The 17,281-nt window shown below is 47.8% G+C and overlaps 3 protein-coding genes across 8 annotated transcripts; all 3 read left to right on the top strand.

The window, feature by feature from the left end:
- Nucleotides 1-354: 354 nt before the first annotated feature.
- LOC119123440 (odorant receptor 131-2-like) lies at nt 355-4,643 on the top strand. Of its 3 annotated transcripts, XM_037252590.1 has the most exons (3): nt 355-623; nt 2,294-2,524; nt 3,009-4,643. In XM_037252590.1, the coding sequence occupies exons 2-3, from the start codon at nt 2,378-2,380 to the stop codon at nt 3,774-3,776; spliced, it is 915 nt and encodes a 304-aa protein (XP_037108485.1). In that variant the 5' UTR covers nt 355-623; nt 2,294-2,377; the 3' UTR covers nt 3,777-4,643. The 3 variants fall into 3 exon arrangements, with proteins under 3 accessions (XP_037108485.1, XP_037108484.1, XP_037108486.1); XM_037252589.1 differs by lacking the exon at nt 355-623 and having other exon boundaries at nt 1,388-2,524; XM_037252591.1 differs by lacking the exon at nt 355-623 and having other exon boundaries at nt 2,413-2,524; nt 2,808-4,643.
- Nucleotides 4,644-7,417: 2,774 nt separating this feature from the next.
- Nucleotides 7,418-9,885, top strand: LOC119123470 (cytochrome c oxidase subunit 6C-1). Of its 2 annotated transcripts, XM_037252657.1 has the most exons (4): nt 7,418-7,572; nt 8,449-8,562; nt 9,559-9,690; nt 9,771-9,885. In XM_037252657.1, the coding sequence occupies exons 2-3, from the start codon at nt 8,458-8,460 to the stop codon at nt 9,682-9,684; spliced, it is 231 nt and encodes a 76-aa protein (XP_037108552.1). In that variant the 5' UTR covers nt 7,418-7,572; nt 8,449-8,457; the 3' UTR covers nt 9,685-9,690; nt 9,771-9,885. The 2 variants fall into 2 exon arrangements, with proteins under 2 accessions (XP_037108552.1, XP_037108551.1); XM_037252656.1 differs by having other exon boundaries at nt 9,559-9,850.
- Nucleotides 9,886-10,168: 283 nt separating this feature from the next.
- On the top strand, nt 10,169-16,716 carry LOC119123430 (serine/threonine-protein kinase 4-like). 3 transcript variants are annotated; one of them, XM_037252554.1, is made up of 11 exons: nt 10,169-10,734; nt 11,138-11,218; nt 11,301-11,429; nt 11,739-11,880; nt 12,055-12,219; nt 12,312-12,479; nt 12,601-12,738; nt 14,533-14,664; nt 14,765-14,948; nt 15,594-15,715; nt 16,481-16,716. In XM_037252554.1, the coding sequence occupies exons 1-11, from the start codon at nt 10,691-10,693 to the stop codon at nt 16,643-16,645; spliced, it is 1,470 nt and encodes a 489-aa protein (XP_037108449.1). In that variant the 5' UTR covers nt 10,169-10,690; the 3' UTR covers nt 16,646-16,716. The 3 variants fall into 3 exon arrangements, with proteins under 3 accessions (XP_037108449.1, XP_037108451.1, XP_037108452.1); XM_037252556.1 differs by having other exon boundaries at nt 10,170-10,734; nt 11,742-11,880; XM_037252557.1 differs by having other exon boundaries at nt 10,213-10,734; nt 11,766-11,880.
- The last annotated feature ends 565 nt before the right edge of the window (nt 16,717-17,281 follow it).

The raw sequence follows: 17,281 nt of genomic DNA on the forward strand, positions 1-17,281 counted from the left end.
CAGAACCTATCCGTTTCACGGTATAAAAGATGGCAGTAGGGCGGGTGTGGGGTCAGAGGTGCGCCCCGCTGACGCAGGTGAGTGTTGAATTCATTTATTTTCCACTGCATGAACTAGATGTGAGTGTGAGTGCGGAGTTCGTCTCAGTGTGCCCTGCGATTGGCTGGCAACTGGTTCACGGTGTCCCCCGCCTACTGCCCGATGACTGCTGGGATAGGCTCCAGCACGCCCGCGACCCCCGTGAGGACAAGCGGTTTAGAAAATGGATGGATGGATGGATGGATGGATGGATGGATGGATGGATGGATGGATGGATGGATGGATGGATGGATGGATGGATGGATGGATGGATGGATGGATGGATGGATGGATGGATGGATGGATGGATGGATGGACGGACGGACGAACCAAAGACTGTTTCGGATGTAAATACGCCATATATGGATGTACGCGTCATACTGGGAATTGGAAAAGTTCTTCAATCTCTACCGGCTCGACTCCAGCCTCAAACGTATTCTGCAATCCAAACATGGCTGCGTACACCAGCACTGCCTGAGACAAGAGAACGATATGGAAAGGAAGGCTTTCCGCTGCTCCTGATGCGACAAGTGCTCATTTGACGAGTGAGTCGAAGCGCGTTAAGCCCTCCTCGTACGTGTTTGCTTGTATGCGCACGTGAGACCCTAAATTGTCGTCCTCTATCTTGGAAATCGTGTCTGTCCTTTGAAGACCACACAGGACTTTTCCTACCTGTTCCGTCCGATCTTGCCCAAACAAGCAAGAAACACATTATAAATGAAGGCCCGCGTCTAAATTTAGACTGGCCCGAAGCATTGTGTCATAAAATCAATAATAAGTGGCCCGCTGGCACTGTCGCGGGGACCTGCGCGCCCCAGAGCGAGCCACAGAAATGAAACTCGTCCTAACGGGAACGCGCACATGAGCCAGCGCTCATGATCCGTTGCGAGCGTGTCTCCTCCGTCCCTTCCCAATTCACACGCACACAGGTGTCCGTTTGCAAGATAATCAGTGACACAGACACTTCCTCATTCAAATGCCCGGACACCAAGGACTAAGGTGACGCTACAAAAAAAACAAAAAAACACGGACGACTGGTGAGAGCTGACTACTTCGTACTAACTCCACACACTACTACGCGTCCGCGCCGCCCACTCACAGTGATCGCAAACAGACTTATTATTTTGTGATTATGGAGTAATTTGTTGCGTATAAAGTTGAAATAAAAAAAGATAAAATGGAGAATGATTTAATTTGGATTAAAAATCTGACATGATGCAACCTGGCCTGTTTACTGCAGTCACAAACACCAATATCACCCTTCTCATTAATACAACAATAACAATAATAAAACAAACTTAATACATCTAATAAAAAATCATTCAACTTTCATAAAATTATTCATATTTATTTAATTAATTATTATTGTAATATTGAACTTTTCTGGTAGTTCAATTGACAACAGATTCTCATTTGCAATATCAACTTATCGGCAGACAGCAAAGGATATAGTTACATATTTACAATTTAATTTACAATGGTAATGGTTCGAGGAATGTCGGTGTGAATGGTCGGCCCCTATATATTTTCATCCAACTAAATCTGGCCCGCTTTGCAAAAAGTTTGGACACCTCTGCGCTACATCTTGCGTGAGTAGAGAAGGGAAAACGTGGCGGTCCACTCACTACAGTGTCGCTTGCACTTGAATTGGAATTTATCTCTCAGCTTCCTTCCTCTAGTTCTTGAGCCATTCTCTCCTGTTCTATTCATGTGACTGATTTGAAGCGAATGCCTCCAAGTCCCACCCAGCACTCTCGTCAGTCGAGCAGCATCTTATGATCAACCGTGTCAAATGCAGCGCTGAGACATAGCAATACCAAGACGGCCAGCAGTCAGTATTCAGATAGATGTCATTTGAGACTTTTTGCCATCTCAGTGCTGCGCCATGGTCAAAAACGCATGAAAAGGATTGCTTTGCATCATACAACTGTGAAGCTGTTGGAAAACATACCTTTGCATGATTTCTTCCCCAAACTGAAGATTTGAAATGGGCCTGTCGTTACATCCAGGTTGTTGCTGTTTTTCTTGAAGGGCTTTTTAAGGACTGGGGAGACTGCTCTGATTGAAGAGAATGAATTAATCACTTGGAGTCGTGCGGTTACAATCAAAAACATTTTTTGAGAAACTGTGAAGGCAGTATATGGAGACAGTATGTTGTGGGTCTTCACTTCAAAACCATTTCTTTCAAACTTGTGTCATCTTGTCATTTTTCCAGAGAGGGAGCCATGCACATGCGTTTGTTGCTAAGGGACTAGTTCAAAAAGAGATTGTTGTGATTGCTCAGCACGTGGGTCGTGACATGGCGGCAGCGGCCAACGGTACCCAGCTCATTGAGTATCGAGACTCCCTCAGCAAAGCAGTGCTCAAGAATGTACTGGTGCTCGCCATCGGACTGTCCATCAACTACATCAACGCCAGCCTCGTGTACACCTTCTGCAAACACCAGGTAGACCAGCACACAACAACAGAATTGATCCATGCTGTCTCCATCCGTCAGAGTGCGACGGTTTCGCAAAGTGAGAAGCTAAGCTGCTCACTCGCAGCTTTTGCGTGCGAGAGCCTGACTCTGAAGCCAGTCATACCCTCCCACCGTGGGGATGGTTCCGTTTGCCATGATGGGCCAGACCGCAAGAGGGGGCAATTCCCAAGACTGTGCCATTTGCTTTGGCTATTTCCTTCACCGGTCTTTTGTCAGTAAACCATGGCCGTTTTCAATTGTCTCATGTTAGATGTGAAGTCGCGCTGAGTTGTCCTACACACAAAACGCAGAAAGACGAAAGGGCACCATCAAGGTAGGTCGCAAATTACTTTTTCACAGTGGCGGCAGTTTTGAGGCAGAAATTGAAGTCACCAAAGTGTTTTTGCTGGTTTATTCTTGCCAAAAGATGTATTAGCAATCACAGATGGGGTCTGGTCAACTTTGTGTGCAGATCTTCTACTGCAACCCTCGCTACATCCTCTTCTTCCACCTGGTTGTGAACGACATGATCCAGATGAGCGTGAGCGTCATCCTCTTTGTGATCAGCTACACCCTTTATAGGATCAGCGTCCTATCGTGCACCCCCTTAATCCTGATGGCTGTCATCACCGGGGAGAACACGCCCCTCAACCTGGCGTGCATGGCGGCCGAGTGCTACGTGGCCGTGTGCCTCCCGCTTCACCACACCCGAATCTGCACGGTCAGGAGGACTCTAGCCCTCATCGCCTTGATCTGGGCAATCAGCGTCATCTCCACCTTCCCGGATCTCTTTGTCACTCTGGCCTCCGAGCCTCTGGAGTTCTTCTCCTCCAGAATCTTCTGCCTCCGGGAGACAGCCTTCCCCAATCCGTTGCTGGCTCAGAAGCGGGACATCACCTACATCGTCTACCTGGTCCTGGTGTGGTCAGTCATCTTCTTGCTGTATTTCAAGATCCTCTTCACGGCCCAAACGGCAAACAAGGATGCTAAGAAGGCTCGGCGGACCATCGTCCTGCACGGCGTTCAGGTTCTGCTGTGCATGACCATGTACGCCGAGGCTCTGGTCAAGATGGCTCTGCTCCGCTGGTTCCCCAGGAACTACTCGGACTCGCTGTTTGCCTGCTACGTTGTGGTTCAGTTGTTGCCCCGTGCCATCAGCCCCATCATATACGGCGTGCGTGACAAGTGCTTCAGGAAGTACCTCAAACACTACCTGGTCTGCAAGAGCGGCCATCTGTGACTTTGCACTCGGAACAACAACACTGTGTCTCACCATGACATCGGTCCTACTTTCAAGCGCCTTCACCAGAGGACTCGAAACTGCAACTTTTTCTCCAACATGTTTTTGCTTGAAAAATCACCGTTCAAATGTAGCTTTGACCTAATATGTTGTATTTATTGACTTCTGATGGGTCCCCAGTTGTTGTGCGCCCCATACCGAGGACTCGATGTCGGTGGCCTCTTATCTGGTCCCAGTGCAGACGACTCTGTGACATAGTGTCTTCTCACCGGAGGCTCTGTACCCGACCTTAAGTACTTGCAACACTCACCTATCCTCACAAGAATGTTTGCATTTTGTTGCGTTTTGTTCAAGATGTCCGTTGTTGAGCAAGGAAAACAAAGATGTGGAGTAGCAGTTGTTTTTTTATTTGCAAGACCTTGGGTTGTTTAATGGCAGTCAGTGCACAAAGCACTTCAACAGATGAAATAACGTCATACTCCAGATCAAAAGGTTTTATATTGTCCACTAGCGGGAACTAGGAAGAGAAGGGGAGGGAAGGAAAAACATGTCCTAGTAAGTTGTAAGGTATACATCTGTTCTGTTATCACCTGAATGTCCTGTTATCTACTGAATGTTTTGTCACTATGTGTCATGGAAAGTTAACTGAGCTCTGTGTGCTGTGTCAGTGTTCTGATTGAGCATCTATGTTTGTATAAATTAGTAAGAATATTTACACATTGATTGACATGATAAAGTATATAGGTTTGTATAAACTAATAAGAGTAACACATTGCTCTTGCTCCCTCTTCAATTTACCAGAGTATGCAAGAGCAGTTTCGAGTTATTGGTGGCTCCAATACCGTCATTAGAAAGGTGGAGTTGATTGATCTTCATTACACTCGGTAAGAGGTTATGATCGAGCACACTTGAAGTTGTTGGTCAGTGCACCACAAACAAGTTGGTGCTAATGGTTGTTGTCATACACTTACTAACAATTGGTCTTTTTCGTAGCAGCTTCAGGTTTTTGGCCGTCCTAAACGCTTTTAGGAACAGGTTTAGCGGCTTTCCGTCATCTCTGACTGGTTGGAGCTCTTTGTTGGCAGAATACAATTGCAATGAGGCCTTGGCATACCAAGTACACTGCTCAAAAAAATTACAGAAACGTTTTTTTATCAGGGTATGGCATGAATTCAATTACACTTTTCTGATAAGGTTTTGGTCAGGTACGCGGCAGAGGGGGTTGTTAATCAGTTTCAGCTGCATTGGTGTTGATGGAATTAACAACAGGTGCGCTAGAGGGGCAACAACGAGATGGTCCCCAAAACAGGACTGGTTTTGCAGGTGGAGGCCATTTCAAGTTCCTCCCTCTTGATCTTTTTAACTGGTTTTCCACAAGTGTCGGCTTTAGCTAGAGTCATTATCACGACTGGGAGCCTGAGGCGATTTCTTAACCCTCCTGAAATTGAGCAGATTGTCCAACTCCTCCAGGATGGCACAGCCATGCGTGCTGTTGCAAGAAGATTTGATGTGTCTCCCAGTACAATCTCCAGAGCATGAAGGAGATTCCAGGAGGCAGGCAGTTACTCTAGGAGAGCTGAACAGGGCCGTAGACGGTCCTCATCCCATCAGCAGGACCGATATCTGCTGCTTTGTGCAAGGAGAAACAGGTTGAGCACTGCCCGAGCCCTACAGAATGACCTCCAGCAGGCTACTGGTGTGAATGTCTCTGTCCAAACAGTCAGAAACAGACTTCACGAGGGTGGCCTCAGGGCACGACGTCCTGTCCTCACTGCTCAGCACCGTGGAGCTCGCTCGATTGGCATTTGCCATAGAACACCAGAATTGGCAAGTCCGCCACTGGCACCCTGTGCTTTTCACAGATGAGAGCGGGTTTACCCTGAGCACCTGTGATAGACGTGAAAGGGTCTGGAGAAGCCAAGGAGAGCGCTATGCTGCCTGCAACATCATTCAGCATGACCGGTTCGGTGGTGGGTCAGTGATGGTCTGGGGAGGCATTTCCATGGAGGGACGAACAGACCTCTACAGGGTAGAGAACGGCAGTCTGACTGCCATTAGGTATCGGGATGAGATCCTTGCACCCATAGACCCTAACGCTGGTGCAGTAGGTCCTGGGTTCCTCCTGATCCACGACAATGCCCGGCCTCATGTGGCAGGAGTATGCAGACAGTATCTGGAGGATGAAGGAATTGACACAATTGAATGGCCCTCACGATCACCTGATCTAAACCCGATAGAACAGCTCTGGGACATAATGTTTCAGTCCATCAGACGCCGCCAGGTTACTCCTCAGACTTTACAGGAGCTCACTGATGCCCTTAGACCAGGGGTTCTTAACCTTCGAATGATTCCAGACCCCCAATGGATTGTCCAATATGGTACCATACCCCCTTCACTTGACTGTTGAAATAATTATTAACCCTAACCCTAACCCTAAAAAGAAGAGCAAGAAAGAAGAAAGAAGATCTTTTGACCTCATATTTACTTGCCTTATTATTCCTTCTGTGTTAATATTTTCCTTAGGGGAGGATGGGTGTGTTGTGGTGTAGTGAGTGTGATGCAGGACAAAATAACTGCTGTGGTGTGGGAGTGAGGCGTGAATATGAATGTTGTGGGTGAGGGGGCGGACGGCTTTTTGACGCTACAGCGATGTTGTGGTCAGTTATGCTGCTTGTGGTCCCGCCAGAGCTCAGCTGATGGCCACAACACCCACTGCCTGTGCTGTCAGTGCTGCCAACTCTACAGATTAATCTTTAGGTCTGCAGATTTTTACGTTCATTTGAGATTGTCAGATTTTAACTACTTACAAGCATAACGACAGTGAACAAGAACATAAGCATAACTAAAAAAAAATAACCTGTGAACAATAATAGGTACAAAATAGAAGAAAATAACGAGAGATACTAAAAAAATACCTGATTACGAGAGATCGAGTCCCATACCCCCAGCATTTGGGTCCCATACCCCCAAGGGGTATGGATACCCCCGGTTAAGAACCCCTGCCTTAGACAGATCTGGGAGGACATCCCATAAGACACCATCCGTCATCTCATTAGGAGCATGCCGCAACGTTGTCAAGCATGCATACAAGCACGTGGCGGCCACACAAGATATTGAAAATAATTTGTTGCAGAAATTGAATTTAGGCAAAATGGACGAGCCTGCCACATCATTTTTTCACTTTGATTTTTAGGGTGTCTATATACTGAGCCCTCTGTAGGCTGAAAACTTTTATTTCCATCAAAAGATGTGGCATGTTTTTGTTCCTGAGACATTAAACTGTCCATATCAGTATAGATATCCAACATTTTTGTTGTCACCATTGAAATCTGATGTATTTTAAAAGTGTTCCTTTAATTTTTGTGAGCAGTGTATAACACTTTTTTTATTACTTGACAATTATTATTATTATTATTATCATTATTAATTTCTTACTCAACACGTTTTTATTGCTCTGCCCTTTATTTATTACTCTCCTCTTTGTTTGTTACTCATGTGCAATACTGTTCTCTTTTGTACTATTTCTGTGTGAGCGACTGGTACTAGAATTTCCTGGGGGAGCAATCCCAAAGATTAATAAAGTTGAGTCTAAGTTATTGGTCGTCCTGATAAGTTTAGCAGGACGGACGACGTTAACGTGACAACTGCAGGAAGGCGCCGTTACTCTAGGGGCAGTGTGGCACATTATAGGCCTTCGCTCAGAGGAAGAAGAGGAAGCTCCAGCACAGCTCATCCGCTCCCAGTCACCGAAGCGCTCGTCTCATCAGTTGCGTTTCCTCTGTCAAGGTCCAACAAGGTGAGTCCAACTGTGCGCGATTTGCCCGCGCCAAACCTTTCGAGGGGCCACTCGAAAACGTTTCGCACTTTCCCACGTCGGCAAAGTCACTCGGGCCAAACTATTTGCTGGATTTGCGCCGCTTTTCACCATCTTGCAAGCATGCTTGTTAGGTGAGTTGCGGGTCGTGTTCGTTTGTTAGCCGGCGAGATCATGTCGCTGTCCTCCATACTTTTAACAGGTCAACAAAAGGTCATCTTGACAAAGGACGGAAGAAAGTCCAGGCCCAGTGTCAAAATGAAGTCCTTGCTCCAATAATAGTCTTGATGTCGCCAGTAATACGCGGAGAGTGTTACCGGAAATGTCCGCGGTGACCTCACATGAGCCAGAGGTGTGATTGGTCACTTTGTCGTGTTGTCATCAAATCGCGTTTGTAACAGTGGCGCTCGACTGTTTATCGAAAAGAATCCGAGCAGGTGTTTCACAATGTGTTTTGCACACATTGTGCATTTTTGTTTTTTCCACTTAAAGTCCGTAATAATATTTTTCGTATTCAACAATTGAGTTGGGGGTATGAACATTTGCAGAGCTAAACATTTTTGCCTGTGAATGTTTGTTGTACTTTTACTGGACAGGTTATGTCATCGGTCAGGCAAATATAATCACTATTGGTTTTCCCCTTAGTGCTCTGTAGTCGCACACGCTCGCAAACAGCTTGGAGTTATTGCTCATTCCCATAACTCTGTAACAGGTTGAAGTTTGCGGCTCGTCCAACACGCAACAGCTTTAGATTTGGATTGAAGTTATTGCCCGTTTTAAATCCTCACTCTGTCTGTCTGAGTTCTTGTTGGGGCTCAGCGATGGTGTTTTTTTTGGTTCTTGTTTTCCTCCCTCCAGGTGATTGCCATGTCGCTGGCCAAGCCGGTGATGCGAGGTCTGCTGGGAAAGCGCCTGCGCTTTCATCTGCCCATTGCCTTCGGGTTGTCCATCCTGGCAGCCGCTGCCTTCAAGGTGACATAGTTGCTGGCGTTTGTCTTCTCAGTGGCAACCTGTCGGCCAGCCCGGTTGAGTCGCAAGCGAGTGGCTAACAGCTCTCTCATCTTGGTCATTCTAATCCTCTTGCATATACCTTGAAGTTGTTGACAAAACAATGATTGGCAGTTTAGCCTATTGTCCAACGCGTGAAAAAAAACAGGACCGGAATCATACGTGATTTATGTTTGTGGATTTTCTACACTTTCCATTTGAAATAATGAAACTATCATTAATCGACTCAGACAGACAGATGCTTTATTGAACACGGGGGGAAATTATGTTGCCAGCAGTTACATACATAAACAGGTAGACAATGCAAACATCTGAGACGACAAAAACGATAATAAGAGAGGAAGAGAATAGATCTGATTCAATTAAATAGATAGGTCAATAATAATAATAATTAGTAATTAAATAGATCAAATAAACATGACTGGATTCTTTAAATCTTTAGTTGCGGCTCTAGTTTCAAGTTATTGCTCGGCCAGGTTGTTAGAACAATTTTCCCAGCCGATATCCTTATTTGGCAGCGTTTTGAGCATTACCGCTTTTTGACCAAGAATTCAACCAAAATGATTTTACGCTGAGAGGGGGTGGATTTTGAAGTGTATCAAAAAAAGGCAGATGCGCATTTTGGCTGTGGCAACAGGTTTTGCAAATATATGGTGCTGGGACCAGATACCGCGTCCAACGATTTGGCCGGTAGCTCGCCGTTGGGGCCCGTTCGTATCGTCGTCGCAAACTGTTTGCCACCAATGTCGAACACAACGGCATCCCCGGGTCATGCTCCATTGCTAATTAATGATAAGATGAAGAAATCACAAATGGAAACAGGCAGATGGCGCACGTTCGTTTTGCGCAGCTTGATGAAATTTGCTCCAAAAATTCTTAACATTTTGGATGGAAAACTGACCAATGCAGTGTCAAGAAAGCCAAAATGATGAAAGCTGCTATGTTTGCACGTGCGTGCAGTACACAGTGACGGAGCCGCGCAAGCAAGCCTATGCTGAGTTCTACAAGCAGTACGACGCCGTCAAGGAGTTCAACGCCATGCGGGAGGCCGGAGTCTTTGAGAGCGCGCGGCCCTCTGGAGATTAAAAGCTGGTCAGTCATCCCGCCGCCCACGCCTTGTGCAACAAAACCAGCGTCACCAAATGGGAAATGTTTGCTTTTCTTCCTTGTAGTTGATTCCTGACACTCGTTCCTGCTGAGATGCTTCTCTTGAATTTACATCTAATAAATGTGCAGTGATTCAACCAAGGTTTTTTTGGGGGGCGGGCGTCCTTCACCTTTTATGCATTATTGTGGAAGTATGTCCTGTTTACCCTTAATCATACTTTATAGAAAATTGAAAGGGGTCTCACTTTAAAATACAGCATATGACAATGTGCACTTTAGTTTATGCAAGCAATACTAAACAAAAACGATTTAAAAAAATCCCCAGGTAAAGAACAAAGTTGAATATCATTATAGTGGACAACTTGTGCTAAAATGAGGAAGATTTTAAGACCCTACATTTGGCCTCCAACACTGATTGCATTGGCAGGAATTGCCATCATTTTGTTTGAATCCAAATCAAAACCTTAGCAATTTTGTGAAAACACTTGCCTTTTTAAACCGCTGACCTCATACTTTTGTCATTGGCAAGTCTTTCCCCTATGACGTTGCGCCCTCTGTCGGTGGGGTCCGTCGCTGCAGCCCCTCAGCTGTCCCCTTTCGTCTTCATTCTTCTCCGCTCTTCTTCGTTTCCTCTTCGCTCTTCTTCGACCTTCCTCGTCGGCCTTCGTGCTTCTCCGTTCTACATCGCTCTTAGTTCCTGGTTGCCCCACCGCCGCCGAATATCCGCGGTGCACCGCCCAACAAGTCCAAAGTTGTCCGAACACGGGAGGAGAGGTGGCCACCTTGACGGGGAGCCCCGATCCAAGAGGCTGGTGGCACCTCGCCCGAGTATGTGACGTGCAAGGCGACAGTGAATTGAGGGCTTTTCGACGAGCGGTTGGAAGCGAAGTCGGCTCTAGCTGTTAGCCACGTAGCGCGTAGCTGCTCCTAGCTCGACAACCGACAGCGCTACCTGTTAGCCACGGCCGCCGCTGGAGAACGGAGCATGGAGAGCAGGGACAAGGTGCAGATGCGGAACCATCCTCGCAGGTAACTGCTGACCTCCTCTCGCCGACTTGGTTTGTTCGCCCCCTTGGTGACGCTGTGACGACATCAGGCGGGCGTGCGACCTGCTGGCTCGCTTCCTGACACTTAAAATGACTTCGATCAGTCCATTTAATTTCAAACCAACCCGAGTTGATTTTCATTCATTGGAAATTTGAAACGATTTGATGGCGGCGCTCTCTTTAAGTTATCGTTCGCTCTGCCGACGGCTCCCTAACAACTTTTTTTTTTTTTTTTAGGGGGGGAGGGGGCGGCGGCCGTGAATTAATTCGTTTACTTCAGTGGAGAAAATTGATTTGGCATCGCATTTTGATGAAATCATGCCACAGATGGGTTCTTAAGACTGCTAGGAACTCCTTGACTTTTTAACTGGGTGTGTGCGAGGCAGGCAGCTGAAGAAGTTGAGCGAGGACAGCCTGACCAAGCAGCCCGAGGAAGTGTTTGACGTCCTGGAGAAGTTGGGTGAAGGGTGAGGCCCGCTACCGTCGCCGTCGCTTGCTCTCTTCACTCTCTCGTTGGCAACCTCCTGTCTGGTGCGTGCGCCCGCGTAGGTCGTACGGCTCCGTGTTCAAGGCTCACTACCGAGAGACGGGAGAGATCGTGGCCATCAAACAGGTTCCCGTCGAGTCAGACCTGCAGGAGATCATCAAAGAGATCTCCATCATGCAGCAGTGCAACAGGTGGCCTCATACTCATGACGCGATCATATGCGGAGCGGTCCTCCGGGCCATGCTCGTAGTATCGGTGGTTATTTGTAACGTGCGTGACCGTCTCCGAGCTGCTTGCGTAACAGCCGTTTGTCTTTGTAGCAGTCCACGAATCAATCAATTTCATTCACGTTTGTAACAATACCGCACATCAATGGTGGGCATAACAATCATTTAACGTCCCTAACGCTGCCATCGTTTGTATTCATAATTACAAGCAATGGCGATTTATGTTGCTAACGACACATGGCAGCATTGTTTTCTCGGCACCTTTGACCATAGCAGTCATCGTTCTTCCTTGCTGCTCAGTCCACATGTGGTGCGCTACTACGGCAGCTACTTCAAGAACAGCGACCTGTGGATTGTCATGGAATACTGTGGGGCCGGTTCCGTGTCCGACATCATACGCATACGCAACAAGACGGTAAGACTCAAGCACACCCGCAAGCTGTTAGAGCGACACACGGTGGGATTTTGAGTTAAAACTAGAAGTTGAGTCTGAAGCTAAAATCAGAGCAGATGCATGCAAAGCTGTGTCTGGACTATGGCAATACTCACTCGTGCTTCATTTCAACTCAACCGGTGTGCTTTTGCGTAGCTGAGCGAGGAGGAGATGGCCAGCATCCTTCAGTCCACACTCAAGGGATTGGAGTATCTTCACTTTATGAGGAAAATCCACCGTGACATCAAGGCGGGAAATATCCTGCTCAACACGGACGGTCAGGCCAAGCTAGCCGACTTTGGCGTTGCCGGTCAGCTGACGGTCGGTCCGCCGCCGTGCCCCCCCCCCCCCCCCCCTTACCTGCCCCTTTTGTCCCCCCAACCCCCCTCACTTCTGCTGGCTCCTCGCGGCAGGACACCATGGCCAAGCGGAACACGGTCATCGGGACACCCTTCTGGATGGCGCCCGAGGTGATCCAGGAGATTGGCTACAACTGCGTGGCTGACATCTGGTCGCTCGGCATCACCGCCATCGAGATGGCCGAGGGCAGGCCGCCCTACGCTGACATCCACCCCATGAGGGTGAGGCGGCCCAAAACCAACAGCAACTATTTTGTTCCTCACACCCGAATCCTTTCTACAGCTTGTTTGACTGAAAAGTGCCAAAATGTCCTCCACAAAAGCAGACTGTGTCTTCTGACAGGCCATCTTCATGATCCCCAGCAACCCCCCGCCGACGCTGCGTGACCCGGACGCGTGGTCGCCTCAGTTCCGGGACTTTGTGAGCCAGTGTTTGGTGAAGAACCCCGAGAAGCGGGCCACCGCCACACAGCTGCTGCAGGTAGATGTGCCGCCAAATTGTCCATTTTGCTGGCTTTGCTTGGCGAGTCAGCGTTGAATGAAGATCGAACAAAATGGAGCAGGGGCTCACTGAAACGATTTCCCATTTGAAATCCAATGTGTTTCTTAGAAACCTTTTATTCAGTAACAGCATCTACACGAATGTACAACAACAACAAATACAACTTTATTTAATAAAACATCGGGAGACAGACAGATCGCTCCTCATTGCAGCGTCCAATCACACAGTCATTCAGTCTCACACACACACGCACACGTAAACACACACACACACACACACTGACACACACACACACCCTCCCTCTCTCTCTCACACTCCCCCCTCATTTGTTTTGTTTGCACTGATGTTTCATTGGCTAAATGAATGGCTAGTCAGCTGATGGTTCTGAACTGCTACAATGTTCGAAACAACAGCAAAACGTTGACAACAAAACACCCTTTCCTCTCTCACACTCTCTCCGCTGTTGATTCAATTGCACAGACTTAAGTTGCACAGGCTAAACGAAAACGAAACGCTAGTCAGCTGGTGGTTCTCAACTACTACCTTTCAAAACAACAGTGAAACGTTAACAATAAACCCTAGTTTACAACACATTTGTGTACTGACTGTATCAAAGACCTGGGCACGTTTTAACTCGGCATTGTGCAAAATTTTCATTCCATACGAAATTAACCAGAGAAGAAGGGCAATGGGTAGCCTAACCATAAAAAGGGAGGGGTTACGTTGCCTTGCTTACCTAACTGCTGCTGTCTTTACTCATTGTCATAAAGACTTCTCCTTCTTTTTTCATTCCCGATTTAAAATGCCGCAACATCTTTCTGGCTACGAGTCCATGACACGCTGCTGCAATCCATGCAGCGCTACTAGTCTACTAGTCTACAAAACACATGAAACAATAATGACGTTACGCACGTCATGCAAGGCCTATTGCTTACAGCGTAGTGCGCGTATTGGGCGCGCCGCTACTTCGTAGGCAAATCGGGTCATGACGTGAAGAATTTGGAATGGACAAGAAGTCAAAATGTCACACCTTATGGGACACTAAGATTTTCACAATCAAGTCCTTTTTTTTTTCCGGGAAAAAAAAAAACCTCTTTCTAGATTAGTCCTATATTTTTCCAGGAAATTAAATTAGACAATGATGATAGTTGGGGTTTTTTTTGTAAAAAACAAAAGCATCATGTTCAAAACACAGCAAGGTAAGCTGTGGACATCTTGTGAGGTTGGAGTCACATTTCCATCCATCTTCTATACCGCTTGTCCCCACGGGGGTTGCGGGCGTTGTGGAGGCTATCCCAGCAGTCATCGGGCAGTAGGCGGGGGACACCCTAAACCAGTTGCCAGCCAATCGCAGGGCACACAGAGACAAACAACCATCCACCCTCACACCTATGGGCAATTTGTTGTGCTCAATCGGCCTACCAAGCATGTTTTTGGGATGTGGGAGGAGAAAACTAACACGGGCACGGGGAGAACATGCAAACTCCACAGAGGGAGGGCCGGAGGTGGAGTTGAACCCGCACCCTCCTAACTGTAACCAGTGCTCCATCGAGCCACCGGAGTCACATTTAATAATTAAAGAAAATAATTTGAGAAGTTGCAACATTTTCCCTGAAGTCAAACATTTTTTGTTCGGGCGTTTCCCACTACTTTTGTCCCTTTAGCGTGAGTTTATTCATTAGCCCGTCTCGTTGTGGAAGCTTGCAAGCCAAGAAGTGATCTTACATGTTTGAATGACACCACGATTAGTGTTGTTGTTGTTGTTTTCTCCAGCACGCTTTCATCAAGGCGGCCAAGCCTGGCAGCATCCTGAGAGCGCTCATCAACGACGCCATGGACATTAAAGCCAAACGCCAGCAGGCGGTACACGCCGAGCGGGATGACGAAAATGATGACGCCAATTCTGTAGGCCTGCAATGTGTTGGATCACAAAACTGCCCTCCATTTGAGCCTCTCTTGTTCTGCTCTCCCAGTCTATTATTGACTGTCTTTTTCTGCCTTCCAGGAAGAAGACGACGAGGCGGACCAAGGGACCATGGTGAGGGCGGGACCAGGTGGCTTGGCAACCATGCGCGCCGCCACCACGTCAGGCCAACCAGACCCCAACGACCAGACGGGAAGCGTGCGCTCACAGTTGGGCACCATGATCATCAACTCGGACGACGAGGACGAGGCAGGGACCATGAAAAGTGCGTCAATTTTTCTTCAAAATGGCCAATATTTCAAATATGGCATGCGCCACCACTAGCCCAAAGACGAGACGGCCTTCTGACAAACATGCTTTGCCACCCATATTGCGCTTCTTTAACTGTTTTCGCTCTTGTGATGTTGGCGAGTGGAGCAGCCATGCCCAAGCAGCTGGGATGTTGTGCCGCCTCCTGACATATGGGGAAAATAAATTTTTGCCATTGCTCTTTACTCAATACTCTTGGCTCTCAGCTTGCTGTTTGTTTGGATGGAGTAATGACTGAATCAAAGCAACAAATTCTGCAATTGCACTTGGGAGGGTTGTTGAAGGGGGTGGGGCACTTCTTGCCTAGCGATTGATGCCAAGTCAGGGCTACCTGTTAGATGGCTGATGAGGCTTATTTGCCGCCCGGTGCTGATTCCAATATTTGACACGAAAAAAAATACCTCCAAAATTGAAAATGAATTTTAGGAGCTTCATGCTTGCAAAAATGCAAATGTTGAATGCTTGGACAACACTTTCTCCTCTGCGATTTAACTCCAAAACAGACCAAAAAAATGCAATCATATGGCCATCCAATGAGAAAATGCCGGCCAGCCAAAAGGGCCCTTTTTTTGATGAGCGTGCGCTTTTGCCTGTCGGTCAGGGACGGACGAGGCGTCTCCGCCCGCCAAGCCGTCCTTCCTGGAATACTTTGAGCAGAAGGAGAAGGAGGCCAGCAGCAGAGGAGTGGACCGCAAAGCACCGGCGGACGCCCATCTAGAGCCGGTGAGTCCGCCCAATATGAACACGCTCCAAAATATCAGTCTGGGGCCACAACTCGTGACCGTCACCATTCGCCAAACTGTGTCAATTGTTGTTTTTTTCACTCAAATCTGATAATTAAAAAAACATGTTTACATTCCCCTTCCTTTGCAATATAGAGTGCAGTAAATGTGCAAACATGTTGGGCCAATGATGGCCTAACGTCTGTCACTTGGCGCAATTGCAATGAACGGAACGATTTCTAAGTCTTGTCGTACACACGAAGCGCACTGGCTCAAAGGTGGGCATTCAATTCGAGATAGCATCTTGGAGTTGGGCGGCAATCTTGACTCGCAAGTTTTAGCGCCGTTTGGCTCGGCTCGGACCGCACGCCAAAGAGAGACAATTGTTTTCCCTCAACCGAGGCGTGGCAGCGATGATGCGGTCCAAGCCACCCACACTGCCAGCTCTTTGTTCTCTCGGAATATTCTCAACGGGTTCAAGGCTCAAGTCCGAGTCTGCCACCGCCAGAGTCCAAACGCAGCTCTGTTGAAGGCTTTGAAGCGGGGCTGCCGACGGCTCGTATCTTGAGCCGAACGAGCGAGCTCGTCTTGCGCTCGTCTCCTTTGTGGGAGGAGATGGCGCTCATAGTGAAGCTGACGAGGTGAAGCCCACTCAGCTGCCATCTCCGGCGAGACCTTTGCTGCCAGTGCCTTTATGTGACATGACTGCCGCCACAACCTGCCTTTCCACACGCCGGACGTGTTGATGTTGCGCCCATGTTCTCAGGCGAGTTCGTGGTCGGTGGAGGACCTGCGTGTGCGTCTGGCTGCCTTGGACCCGCAGATGGAGCAAGAAATGGAGGAGATCCGTCAGCGCTACCAGGCCAAGAGGAAACCCATCCTGGACGCCATCGAGACTAAGAAGAGGCGACAGCGGCAGGACAACTTGTGACTCCGCTCACACGCCTCGATGAACATCAAGTACCGTCTTTGATCGGCCCATCAAATCCAAATGAAGAAGGCGAAGAGCATTGCCTTGTTTTGACAAAGCAACAACTGGTTTCTATTTAAGAGGCTCGCCTTGACATCGCCTGGGCATCACCCATTTTGCTTTGCCTGCAACTTGGATTGTACCCCATGTGGCCATCAACTCCAGTTTTAGGACTTTCTTGGCACTCCAATTAAATGATTTGGGGGGTTGTAAGCCAAAATGCATGATAAACGTTTTGAATTTCCAATTTGGAGGATTCCATCCGCTCGCCAGCCTGCTGATGGCATGGCGGCCATCTTGTGGCGCCACTTTTCTTCACTTGTCTGGTTCCTGCCATTGCTCCTCAGAGTGAAATGTCAATTTTGGATGCGCTACTACTGTTAGTCGAAAGCACTGGAGGAGAAAATGCTGAAATGTTCTCATTTTTGACAAGCTGTGTTATCGGAAACAGAATGTTTGAATTTTCGGGACACCTTTCAAAACTTTTTCAGGGAAACTTGAGTGCGGTGCACTCTTGTCTTGTGCTGGGGAGGAGGTTGTTTATGGTGGAGAGCTTGCTTTTTCATCAATTCAGCCTGCAATCCATTGAACGGCCTT

This window comes from Syngnathus acus, chromosome 5 (genome assembly GCF_901709675.1).
Source record: "Syngnathus acus chromosome 5, fSynAcu1.2, whole genome shotgun sequence".
In the NCBI taxonomy this organism is placed as follows: domain Eukaryota; kingdom Metazoa; phylum Chordata; class Actinopteri; order Syngnathiformes; family Syngnathidae; genus Syngnathus; species Syngnathus acus.